Source organism: Myxocyprinus asiaticus, chromosome 3 (assembly GCF_019703515.2).
Source record: "Myxocyprinus asiaticus isolate MX2 ecotype Aquarium Trade chromosome 3, UBuf_Myxa_2, whole genome shotgun sequence".
Lineage (NCBI taxonomy): Eukaryota > Metazoa > Chordata > Actinopteri > Cypriniformes > Catostomidae > Myxocyprinus > Myxocyprinus asiaticus.
In genome coordinates, this window is record NC_059346.1 from 19,403,220 (window position 1) to 19,417,447 (window position 14,228).

General features: G+C 38.2%; 1 protein-coding gene across 4 annotated transcripts in view; it reads right to left on the reverse strand.

Moving 5' to 3' along the window:
- Window positions 1-856: 856 nt before the first annotated feature.
- Window positions 857-14,228, reverse strand: part of LOC127421767 (AP-1 complex subunit beta-1) — a 48,059-nt gene continuing 34,687 nt past the window's right edge. For all 4 annotated transcript variants that reach the window (XM_051664895.1, XM_051664904.1, XM_051664877.1 and 1 more), the window contains one exon: window positions 857-2,447. In XM_051664895.1, the coding sequence (XP_051520855.1) occupies window positions 2,373-2,447 (75 nt within the window). In that variant the 3' untranslated portion in view covers window positions 857-2,372. The remainder of the gene's footprint in view (window positions 2,448-14,228) is intronic.

Below are 14,228 nucleotides of genomic sequence, written 5' to 3' on the forward strand. Positions count from 1 at the left end.
CTCTTAGATTGCTTGCCATCCGCTTTTAAATTGAAGTTCAGGCCTAGTGTTTGATTGCACATCAGTGCACTTAGTGAATTACATGGTTGGATACCCACAAGGCCCCCAGTTCCTTTATGGTCACTACATTAAACACAACACAGAAAAATATTTTTGTTTAGAACTCGACAAGGGTTCATATTGCATTGAATAAAAAAGGGATTTGCTCTTTGTTTCTAACCTGCAGAGTGGAAGTGTGCACCATAGCCACTTATACAAAACATATTGCTACAGTTACTTTTTAAGTAATTAATTACCTATTAGGGTGTTGTTTTGGCATGGGACTGGATGACACATGCCTACAACCTTTAATAAATGGCATTTCCTGAAACCCAATTGAACCTCATCTTTGGCAAGGTAGCCCATTAGTTTCACTCGAGAAAATGTCATTAGATGAGATATAGGGTAAGCCTAGCAATGCTAAACAGCCTTGACAGCATGTAGCAAACTTGGCTCTTGATTTAACTTTACGACACATCTATTACCAAGCCTATAAAATACCTAGTTTTTGAACTTGTTTGAGGTAAAAGGAGAGCTAGCAGGTTTTTTACCACCTGTATTTTATGCAAGTGACATGTTTTTAATCATATTACTATGAACTAATAAGAAGTTGTACTATAAGACTATGTATTAATACTTGAGGGTGCAGCAGTGACAGAGAAGTTTTAAGGAACAATGATAAGGAACTCATCCTCTCTAATTAGGACTGATCTATTAGGGCACCATCCCATTTGCTACTACACTAAAGTCACCATCAGTTAGTTGTACTGTACTTTTATTTAAAACAAGGGTGCAGTAACCACACTTTAACTATAAGGACAATATACTTTTTTTAATTTCCGTATCAGATGATGTATTCATGATAGAATACAACAAAAAGCAAATCAGATTTCTCCTTTGCTGGACATTTCCTTGTAGTCATCACTAAGATTAAATCCACAGAATACAATACACACTCATAAATGATCAATAAACAAACCATGTTTAAAAGAAAAACAATAAATCAACATTATTTGGAAACTTCTAAGTGTGGACACAAACACACGGAGCACTATAACATGTATCAGGTCAGCAGTGTTTTTTTCTGGCATCTGAATTTTATAATGAATTGAACAATTCACCAAAAAAAAAAAAAAAAAAATTATAATCTTATATTAAGCTCTTGCTTAGCTTGCCAATACGGTTTAAAAGAAAAAAATTACATGGACTTTTAAATCACTCCTCTTGGTCACAAAGAAAAACAGAAGTAATATGTTCAGTAAAGTTCTTTTGCAGTCTTTATATGCATCTTTTCAGTGTGATCTGTGAATGATATCCATACCAAAAGAAATCAATGCTTTTCATCAGGGTGATTTGAGGAGACTCACTGGTATCTAATGTATTTGTGCAAAAGTTTGCTTTACTTGTAACAAAAGCACACACTGAATAGACAGCCTCCCTGCCATCTGCACAAAGACAAACTCAAATGGTAAATGGAGGACAGGGAAGGGAGGATTGCCACCAGAAGAGGGAACAGAACATGCAGATTGTTGCATCTCCACTACCAAAAACAAACTCACACAAAAAAAAAAACTGATATACAGCACACACAAAGACAGTAGCAAATAAATCCCCAGCTTAATAACACAAAATGACTGCAATCTTAATATTCAACAAACAGAGATATTTCTAAAAAGAGAAAAAGGAGTTTACTCAGCAACTGTGTAGTGCTTATGGCTGGATAAATACAGAATTCACTTAAAAGAAATGGAGACCCAAATTACTGAGAAAAGACAGAGGGGTGAGCAGGTCACATCACTAAAAAGAAAATAAATAAACCAAGATTTTAACTTTAAGCACTGACAACTGTTTGTGTGTCTACACAACTTTATGCTGAAACCAAGAGACCCATGCTCTGATTATGAAGGATTAATTAGTTGAGAAAGGTTTCTCTCAAGAGCCACTCCAGCTGAAGTAAACATGACACAGGGAAGGAATAAAGTAATGCAGGCAATGGATTTAGCTGATAACACCACCTGTAAATATTTGGAATAAAGACGATATCTTTATATTTTGAAGGATGGCATATCTTAGGAGAGAGACAGTAATTTATTTAGGACTTGATCTAACTGGAGGATGGAAACAGGAGGGATAAAGAGGGGTGCTGGGAATGGTCAAAATAATGAAGAATGATTTCTTGGGATTCAGTCAATGCTGAAAGCACAGTCTGAGGGAAATACAAGACAGCAGGGGTTATTTTTCTGGCTGATCCAATCAAATTTAGGGTGCCACTCATTCTGTTTCAGTCACCCAAACAATGCCCAGTAGTTGCGGTCTCCTCTTGGTTTTTTGTTTCAGTTCTTCAGCACCAACTCATAGCATTGGTACACAAACTGCAAGACCTCTGACGCTCTGCACTTTATGGACAGCTGAGGAAAGAAATGGAAACAGAGGTGTTATTAGAATAACTGAGAGACACATGAGCTAATATCTCTGTAACATCAAAAAACATTGCCAAGGCTGGTCCCTGTTGTATCGATATAAGTTAATTTGTTAAGATATGGAGATTTGAGTGCATGCTAAAAAGGTTTGAAAGACGTTTCAAAGTGAGGCAATAGAAGGTGCGAGTTATAAAAAACAACAGTAATACTGAAACCCTGCCAACACACCATAATAAATCTAATTCAACTGCAGTGTTGAAGACTTAAACAAGCTTCAGTTTTACGACTAACATTTCCAATCTTTGTCTTATTACATGTTGAACAAAAGGTGAACTTAAGGCATTAGTTTCCAGTCTGCAAAGAGTACACAACTGCTCCTTTTATCAGGCCCGAATCATACTCTACGCCAGTACATGATTGCAAATGCTTCTAGCTACGTAAGCTTTGTTTCACGTGAAGTTGCGTTACGAAATGTGTTGAAACAAGGGCTGTTGATTTAACATGTTAATTTAGTTTGATTAATTATATGAAAAATAACATGTTAAAAATATAACGCAATTAAGCATGCCCCCTGACCGTACATAAATTCCATAGTAAGGTATTTCCTAACATTGAAGAAATTCAGGGGGCCTGGGTAGCTCAGTGGTAAAAGACGCTGGCTACCACCCCTGGAGTTCGCTAGTTCGAATCCCAGGGTGTGCTGAGTGACTCCAGCTAGGTCTCCGGGGCCCGGTTGCTAGGGAGGGTAGAATCACATGAAGTAACCTCCTCGTGGTCGCTATAATGTGGTTCGTTCTCGGTGGGGCGCGTGGTGAGTTGAGCGCGGATGCCGCGGTGGGTGGCGTGAAGCCTCCACACGCGCTATGTCTCCGCGGCAACGCACTCAACAAGCCACGTGATAAGATGCGCGGGTTGATGGTCTCAGACGCGGAGGCAACTGAGATTCATCCTCCGCCACCCGGATTGAGGCGAATCACTACACCACCACGAGGACTTAAAAGCACACTGAGAATTAGGCATTCCAACTTGGGTGAAAAGGAAAAAAAAAAAAACATTGAAAAAATTCAAGCTTAAAGTACTGTCTTGATATTTTTGTGAATTCGCAGTCAGCAGTCAATATACCCTCATGTATATTTCAAACTACGTCAAAACACAGAACTGCGTTCTTCGAAGCACTTTTCTGCAACTTTAAGTACTGGGGTTTGTTACAATGGGACTGTGAACTAGCTATGCGTTGGCCAAGCATTCGCCTCTGCATTTCAGTACTTGCAAAGAGTATGTTTCTTTCCTTATTCCCTTTCAGCGCCACAATTTAAACATAACAAATGTAACATGTTCATAAGCATGCCGTGATTATTTTTTAATCAGGTGAGAGCCAAATAAAAATTCACTCTTCCCTCAAGGATCTAAAGTGGCACTAACATTAATAGACAAACAAATGTAGACTAATGTCAGAGGAGCAACTTTGTTTGGAGAGGTGAGCTTAGGAGGAGGTCTACTGCAACACTTGATTCCTCTTTTGTCAAGTGAGCACTGCAGCACACTTGAGTTTAGGCTTCTCACAGAACAATCATAAGGAGGATAATCTGAAAGCCTGTGGGTACATACTCTTCCTTCTATTGCAATAGGATATCATAAGTGAGAAAGAGAGCGATAGAGGGTGAAGAGAGAAATCAATTGCACAATTTTTCTCTCCCAATTTCAGAGTTCTCCCTGCTTCTATGAGATCATCCTACAGCGTGAGGATGCCACTAGTCAAAAAAGAAATCAATCAGTGCCTGCATACTATGTTCAAAACAGTCCACATTGAAAGTGAAAATGCACACAAGATGTTTTGCAGCCTTCAAGTGGAGTTGGAAATATTGTAATTACGAGTTCCAAGCATATGAATGACCAAGCCATGTCATATTTACCAGTGGGAAACTCAGAATTCTACTTGATACCCGAATTGCTGACTTGTGACATTGGAAGGGGTGGGTTGACATGAAAGATGATGGAAAGTAATGATTTTTGCAAAATGATTGAAATTTCAGTGCTTTATTTCAATATTACTAATTTGTTATACATGACAGATCTAATAGTCAACTAATTTAAAGCCAATGACTCACCCTTCGTAGTTTGTTTCATGCAAAATAATTAATTTGTTAGATATCATACATTAAATAAACCATATAGGGCTGCAGGTGTATTTGCTTTTGCTTATCCACTGGTACAACAGAAAAGTTAATTGTGCATTAGCTTTATTTTAGTGTCTTCCTTATTTTGTTTTCCAATTATATTTGTGACATGTCGTAAAAACGAAGGTCCAACTCGGGAGCACTTGAAGGCAGCATTCTTTCTGCAGTTATGAAATAGAAACCAATAAAACAAGCAATATTTCCTGTCATGGCTGGTTAGAGCAAAATCTCAGATCAACAAGGATACAGACTTTATTGCTTGTCCCTTTATCACATCATGCCTCGTTACGACACGGTGTACAGCGCTCATTAAAGATTCTTTCAAACCATAATTACAATTCATACAAACCGACTGATACATTAGCTGAATGAATATGCTGAAAATATCTAAGCAGCAGCAGGCAGTCCTTATTAATCAAATTCCTGCATTTACTACTTCAAACTTTAAGCTCGGTCACATTTGGGAGATTTTGTGTAGCCCCATGCAGTATGTAGTGGGCGTGCACACAAACACACTTGATTTGTGGCATCAGCTTATTGCATGCGGAGGTGTTTTTATTAACAGTTGCATTGTTTCATCATTTGCCTCAAGAGATGGAGTGAGAAAAAGAGAAAGGGAAAGAGAAATACAGCACAGGTGGGTGGTGGGCATGACTTGGAGATGTATCAGCGGGTTGCAATGTTGGGGAAGAATGCAATCAAAGCGTAAATGAAAAAAGATGACATGGTGGGAAGAGGGGAAGAGCAGAAGCAGTGGGGAGCTGCACTGAGTGCTGTGGAAGAATGCTTTAAGAGATGCCTCCCATCAGACGCTTACAGCGGATAGAGGGGAATCAGCCCCATGTCATTGGGCACCTGGTTGCCATAGGGACAACAAAGTCACAAATTGTAGAGCTTCGTATCTAAAGGGACAATTACTAGATACTTGGAAAACAACACAGTTCACAGCATTGCCACCCAACCATTGTTTTTTAACCTTCAGACAAATTTTGTTTGAGCTACAACAACAGACAGGCACAAAACGACAATGATTCGTGGATATTTCAGTGTGTCTAAACTGTGAGAACCGGTTCTGTCTCTTAAAGTGGCTGTTAATGTAAGCATGTGAGGAGAGAGTAGAAGATTATTAGACCCGTGCTGGTGCGAGTCTTCATGCGCTACGGCATTAAAAGCACATGCTGTGAAATAACAGGTTCCCGTTAAAGAGCAACTCCTTTGAAGAAGGCCATTTCAATTGGATTATTCCTGGAATTAAATCTTGTACACGTATCTGCTGCCACAATCTCTGTACATCCCTATAATTCCATGCTGTTCTATTATGACGTAAAGACTGAAATAGATCTGAACTTAAAAGATTTCTACAAATTTCCTCATATTGTGGTTTGCTTGGTCATCCAAAACAGTTGCTCTTATACGCCATATGAGTTTGATATTCACTACAATATGCCCCACTTTGACAGGCATGCTGCTTTGTGTCAGTGGACCTTATTGTATAATATAATGTATAAGTAATGAAAAATAATGAAAAATCAAAGAATTGCGATTGTATAAAAGAAGATGTAAAAGATAAAAGAAGTTTAGTTTGTAGAGTTTAAGATAAAAAAAAAATTAAAAAAAATAAAACATAAAAAAACAATACAACCTCCATTTCCTGCATTGTGATGTCATCAAGGAGAATGCAGAGATGAGCAAACACACAGAAAAAAATACAACTAAATTAAACAGACAAACAACCTACATCCCCACATTCTATACAAAAACAACAAAGGTGGACACATTGCACTTTCCAAGAATAGGGTTCATTGAAAGTTTCCCTTTTTCAACAAAGGGTCAGTGAAATTATATCACTCAGTAGGAGCTAAAGACTAGCTACTTTACGTGCTATGATACTTTTAAGTAGTGCTAGGGGTTTTCGGTTTTTGGCCCAAAGTGGGTGCCAAAACTTCAAAGAAAAAAAGTGAAAAGTAAATAAGTAAAATACAAATTGACTGAACTTGACATTATTACCCTTTCATTAGGCCACAAATAACAAATTTACATGTTATTCTTCAAAATATTGCTTTTATTTTCATATTCATATTTTTATAATGCTTTTATATTTTTACAGCTTGTATAAATCATGAAAATAACATGGAAAAGTAATAAACATTTGCCTTGAGTTAAGGTGGCTACTCAAAAATGGCTGCCATGTTACTTTTTGATAAAGATAGCAAGTTGATGCCAGAGTTTATAAACAAAGTCACATGACCTCAGTATTTGCAGGGAGTTTGATTTTTTTTTCTCCCCAATTTGGAATGCCCAATTCCCAATGCGCTCTAAGTCCTGCGTGGTGGCGTAGTGACTCGAATCTCAGTTGCCTCTGCATCCGAGACCGTCAACCCGCACATCTTATCACGTGGCTTGTTGAACGCGTTACCGCGGAGACACAGCGCGTGTGGAGGCTTCGCGCTATTCTCTGCGGCATCCACGCACAACTCACCACACACCCCAACGAGAGCGTACCACATTATAGCGACCACGAGGAGGTTACCCCATGTGACTCTACCCTCCCTAGCAACCGGGCCAATTTGGTTGCTTAGGAGACCTGGCTGGAGTCACTCAGCATGCTCTGGATTTGAACTCGCGACTCCAGGGGTGGTAGTCAGCGTCTTTACTCGCTGAGCTACCCAGGCCCCCTGCAGGGAGAGTTTTTAAATATTTTTCACAAAAATGTGACCGACTCACTCAATGCTCCTCTTCCCCAGTCTCTCAAATGTTTGTATCCTCCAGGATATTGAAAAAAACCTTTTTGGGTTAAAAATATATTTCTTTAGGTTTATACATGTAACATTACTCTTTTACAGTTGAAGTCAGAAGTTTACATACACCTTAGCCAAATACATTTAAACTCAGTTTTTCACAATTCCTGACATTAAGAAAACATTCCCTGTCTTAGGTCAGTTAGGATCACTACTTTATTTTAAGAATATGAAATGTCAGAATAATAGAAGAGAGAATGATTTATTTCAGCTTTTATTTTTTTTCCATCACGTTCCCAGTGGGTCAGAAGTTTACATACACTTTGTTAGTATTTGGTAACATTGCCTTTAAATTGTTTAACTTGGGTCAAACGTTTTGGGTAGCCTTCCACAAGCTTCTCACAATAAGTTGCTGGAATTTTGGCCCATTCCTCCAGACAGAACTGGTGTAACTGAGTCAGGTTTGTAGGCCTCATTGCTCGCACATGCTTTTTCAGATCTGCCCACAAATTTTCTATCGGATTGAGGTCAGGGCTTTGTGATGGCCACTCAATACCTTGACTTTGTTGTCCTTAAGCCATTTTGCCACAACTTTGGAGGTATGCTTGGGGTCATTGTCCATTTGGAAGACCCATTTGCGACCGAGTTTTAACTTCCTGGCTGATGTCTTGAGATGTTGCTTCAATATATCCACATAATTTTCCTTCCTCATGATGCCATCTATTTTGTGATGTGCACCAGTCCCTCCTGCAGCAAAGCACCCCCACAACATGATGCTGCCACCCAAATGCTTCACGGTTGGGATGGTGTTCTTCGGCTTGCAAGCCTCACCCTTTTTCCTCTAAACATAACGATGGTCATTATGGCCAAACAGTACAGTTTTGTTTCATTAGACCAGAGGACATTTCTCCAAAAAGTAAGATCTTTGTCCCCATATGCACTTGCAAACTGTAGTCTGTTTTTTTTTTTGTGGCGGTTTTGGAGCAGTGGCTTCTTCCTTGATGATCAGCCTTTCAGGTTATGTCGATATAGGACTCGTTTTACTGTGGATATAGATATGTGTCTACCTGTTTCCTCCAGGATCTTCACAAGGTCCTTTGCTGTTGTTCTGGGATTGATTCGCACTTTTCGCACCAAACTATGTTAATCTCAAGGAGACAGAATGCGTCTCCTTCTGGAGCGGTATGATGGCTGTGTGGTCCCATGGTGTTTATACTTGTGTACTATTGTTTGTATAGATGAACATGGTCCCTTCAGGCGTTTGGAAATTGCCCCCAAGGATGAACCAGACATGTGGAGGTCCACAATTTTTTTTTTCTGAGGTCTTTGCTGATTTCTTTTTACTTTCCCATGATGTCAATCAAAGAGGCACCGAGTTTGAAGGTAGGCCTCAAAATACATCCACAGGTACACCTTCAATTGACTCCAATTAGCCTATCAGAAGCTAATTGGCTAATTGCCTAAAGGCTTGACAATTTTCTGGAATTTTCCAAGCTGCTTAAAGGCACAGTTAACTTAGTGTATTTAAACTTCTGACCTACTGTAATTGTGATATAATCAATTAAAAGTTAAACAATCGGTCTGTTAACAATTGTTGGAAAAATTACTCATGTCATGCTCAAAGTAGATGTCCTAAACGACATGCCAGAACTATAGTTTGCTAATATTAAATCTATGGAGTGGTTAAAAAATGAGTATTAATGACATCAACCTAGGTGTGTGTAAACATCTGACTTCAACTGTGTGTGTGTGTGTGTGTGTGTGTGGTGTGTGTGTGTATATTACAATTGCAATCAAAATTATTCAACCCCCCCGACCATCAATACATTCTGGTGATGTGAATTAAAACACATCAACTAAAACCTCACTAAACAGTCAAAGTAAGTTTTTAATACACATTTGAGTGATTTTGAGAACAAAGAGTTCAGTTTACCCATATTTTAACATAAAAAATAACTAATTCTCTCCACAAAATGTCAAAAATATTCAACCCCCAAAGTCAATCATTTGTGGAGCATCCTTTATCCTTAATAACAGCAAATAGATGTTTCAGGTAAGTGTTCTCAGGCTTTGGACAGCTCTCTATTAGAATTTTTACACATTTCTCATGAGCAAAAGCTTCCAGCTCATTGACATTCTTTGGTTTCTGTGCTGCCACTGCTTCCTTGAAATCCCAACAAAGGTTTCAATGGGATTTTAATGATGGACTGAAAGGGCCATTTAAGGTCATTCCACGACCTATCCCTGAACCAGAATTTGGACAGCTTGGATGAATCCTTGGTTTTATTGTCTTGCTGGAAAGTCCAGTGATCACCGAGCTTCAATTTACACACTGAAGTCATCACATTTTTCATGCCAAAATGGCCTGATACCTGAAAGAATCCATGGTGCCAGTCACATAGTCAGGATAGCCGTTTCCTGCAGCCGCAAAACACCCCAATAACAGGACTGACCCACCTCCATGCTTGACTGTGGGGATGGTGTTGTTCTTGTTATCATCTTATCATCTTACTCCAGACGTACTGCTGACCCACGGGTCTAAAACGCATTTTCAGTTTAGTGTCATACGTCTATAAAACCTTCTTCCAGGACTCCACAGGTCTTTCCTACTTCTTTCCTATTACTTCTTGAATATTCAAGTCAACATTTCCCTTGGTGAAGTTTTGCTTTCTTCCACACCCCAAGAAGGTTGCTGTTGTACCATATTTAAAAAATGTATGAATGGTGCTGCCAACTTTGTCTATTGGAAACTTAATTGCCTTGGAAATGTACTTTTAGCCATGACCTTTCTTGTGTAATGAAATAATCTCCTCTATTAGCTTTTGAGACAGTTTATATTTAATTGCATTTTTTGCACAGAAATACATTTTTGCTTACAACGCTAAACTTAAATTTTAAAACTTAAATAAGTGCCATTGCAGATTGATGACTTAATTTTGTTTTAAAACAATTACTTGTGTAGCCTTACATATTTATGAAACAGCTACATGCAATAGGGGTTGAATAATTATTATATTTATAGGTTAAATATTATAGACATGGCTGTATTTAAAAAAAAAAAAATCCTACCATTTACAAATATTAGGTTATATATTCACACTATAACTTTGAATGTGTCACTCAACTGATATAGATGTAAAGTTAAAAAATTCTGGGTCATCAGAAATGCTTAAATTTGTAAATCCTTACTGTCTTAGGGGGGTTGAATAATTTCGATTGCAACTGTATGTATGTATGTATGTATGTATGTATGTATATATATATATATATATGTTTGAAATTAGTTTTGTAGACAAAAATATAATTGTGCCACCATATTAATTTATTTAATTATAAAACTAAAATTTAATAAATAAAAAAAATAACGTTTTTGAAATTGATGACTTGGACCAAATCATAAAGAAAAGCAGCCAATAAGTGCCCAACATAGATGGGAACTCCTTCAATACTGTTTAAAAAGCATCCCAGGGTGATACCTCAAGAAGTTGGTTGAGAAAATGTCAAGAGTACATGTCTGCAAATTCTAGGCAAAGGGTGATTACTTTGACTATTTTGCTAAAATATAACACATTTTTTATTTATTTGAGATTTTGTTTAGTCACAACTTAATTCCCATAGTTCCATTTATGTTATTCCATAGTTTTGATGACTTTACTATTATTCTAAAATGTGAAAAAAAAAAAAAAAAAAAAAGATTATAATAAAGAATGAGTAAGTGTTTCAAAACTTTTGACCGGTAGTGTGTGTGTGTGTGTGTGTATATATATATATATATATATACACACACATACACACACACACACACACACACACATACACACACACACATATATTAATTCAATCTCTTTCTCCAAGGACTCAAGTGCATAACAATTCTGCTATTGAGAATGAAGCAAGCTGGTGTGCACTATTCTTGGTACACTTGAGATCTGAGACATTAATTGGTTTCCTACAATTGTTCCTGAAACATGATTTATGTGGGATATGTGAAAGAAAATGTGAGAGAGAAGAACCATAGGCTCTACATTGGGCGAAGTGATGACCAGAGGCTGTTCTAGGGTCAGTGGATATTCTGGGATTAGCCCAGAACTTTGGGGATACGTATGGGGCCATCCTTTGATGAAATATAAAAATATAATAAACTTTACAACAAAAAAAAAAGTTTACATTTTACATATGTGAGATGTCATTTATATAGTAAATCTTTAAATATTACTGAAACTAAAGGCCTGAGTATACTTCTGTTGTTGTTGATCAAATTTCATCATCAATACAGTCCGCGCGTGGCCCAGAGTTTCTCAACACGCAAACAGTCCTTGTCTGCGCATGCGCCTGCCGTTGAGTGTACTAAAAAAGTATCACAAAACAGTCGTAGTGCGCATGAGTCAAACGCGTTTGTATTTGCTCGCAGTCAAAAGAGTATACATTGAAAGGCAAAGCGGTCAAACGGGCATCATCCGATCAGGAACCCAGAAAAACGAAGCATACCCAGGCCTCAAATAAAAAAGGTCCCACGAACTTTTGTCTCAGCTTCAGAAACGCTGAAAGATAGGAAGTTACTTGCTTTTAACAATATGTACTTTAAAAATGTACTTTCTGTACTTCAAAGCCCATATGATTTGTCATGTGTTTTACATTAGTTTAGAAGATAGCAGGCTGTAAAAAGGCTAAAATAGGTGCTTATGATTTTTTTATTTGCCAAAGTTGCGAGGTTCATGGCATCATGTGTTAAAAGAGTTTTGCAAAAAACGCAAATGTTCTATCTTGTGACAAAGTTTTGCAAATTCTCTGAGCACATTTGTAAATATTACTCCTTGTTTTCAGGGTTATACTGTATATCTTGATATTTGGTACATACTGCATCTGGATGGACCAACTCTTGCATCTTGTTTCTTGTGTTTCACCAAGACAAGCATTTTGAAAGTTCACACACAGCTGCAATTGTGAGTGCTCTTCATGTGAATGTGCGCACATGAGTGCTTGTAAGCAGCTGCTGGCGCATGTGTATTGAACTGAGTCTGTATTTGGAATTATCGATAACGAGTAGAAAGACTGGTATCATTAATTTATATATATATTAAACTAACTTAATATTAAAAATATATTTCTATTTAGTATCAACTTGATACTGAAGATCTGGTACTTTTGACATCACTACAAGATGACAAAAATATTTGGGGCTTTCCTGAAAATATTCAGGGCTTAAGCCCCGGTAGCCCACCCCTAGCGCCACCCATGGTGATGATGACAAATTCCACCAACCAAAGGGATGAAAGAAATAACTGACAGGAGGATTGTCATCTTTTCTTTACAATCTTCATTCCTTATCTTCATCCACCCAGGAGTCCTAAAATTCTCTCTCTGACTAAAAGCATTGGCTCTATCTGGAAACCTAGCGAGCTGCCTACATTAACAGCATTTTTGGGCATCATAACGGCCAAAAGCTCACCAGACTTTGGACTTGTGGCATAAAGTCTGATTGTCAATGCAGCTTATTCTGGCCAAGAACCACCTACTTAGACTGGAAAAGACCGTCTGACCAACATGTAAAGTGACCACAGCTCATAAGTACCATTTAAGGGCTGGGTTATCCTTAAAAGTTTATAGTACAATAAAAAATCTAGCATGAAATAAAATAAGTACAAATATGGTGTGGCAGTTTCTGTGAACTGATGCACAGAAATTGCAGAAAATAGCTTTAAAAAAAAGTTTGTGATCAGAATTTGTCCATTCAAAATGAACAAGTACTGAAGATTTCAGACATAACTTAGAAAACATAGTCGAATATACAATTCTGTTTATGGACATCTAGTTAACTTGCTACCAAAAAAAGTGCCTTATCCAAAAAAGACTTGATGCCACTAACCAAGCAAACATTGGCGAATCTAGTGATTAGTTAATCTTCAATAGTGCTCACTGTATCAGTACCCCAGTCCTTCGTTTCCTGATGGATTAATAAAAACTACAACAAAACCTGCATGCTCTTACTCTTTTAAATTGCTTAAAGCCAGCCAATCAGATACTGATGACTAGTGGTTGGCCGATATGGGTTTTTTAGGGCGAGCACTAAAAATCACAGGCTTGTGTGCATCTCTTGAGCCGGTGGTATGGTTTAAATGAGACTGTATTGCACAGCGGTCTATCATTGTTGTAACACGATGGCACGTAACAACAAAACTAACTGTGATTGGTCGTTTACATGCCTCAGACGGCTCCTTCATATGCAAACGAGTGATTCTCGGCGCCATCGCCAAACGGGAAAATTAATCTTCCGATGCCGATAATTTAAAATACCAAATATCGCAGCGATATATCGGTCGAGCACTACTGATGACTTTTGCCAGGGTTTGCCATTGTTGTGTATGCATCAAATGGCCCCAGATCCTAGCAGTACATGGCCGTTCTGACGCTGAGACTATTTCTTCTCTGATCCTCTCTTTTTCATGCACACACACACACACACACACACACACACACACACACACACACACACACACACACACACACACACACACACACACAAACAGAGATTCCTCTGCATGTTTCTTCTTCATCATCATGACTCAGGAGAAAGAATAGAGGAGTCCTTCTGTGAAACACACGGATCTCACATGTGGCTATCACCATCTTCTCCAGCACATCCTTGAGTCTTTAAGGTGGATTTACATGGGATGCGGTGGGCAGCAGGCTTTGCTTGCGATCTTGCTGCTTCTCGTTTGCACAGGTGTTTTCCATTCACACGAGAAGCAGTGCGAAACACGCCAGTATAAGTGCAATAATGCCATCCACTGCTTAAGCTCAGTTACTGTGTCTATGAGGTGATTACTGTAAATATTGTATTAGTATTGCACTTA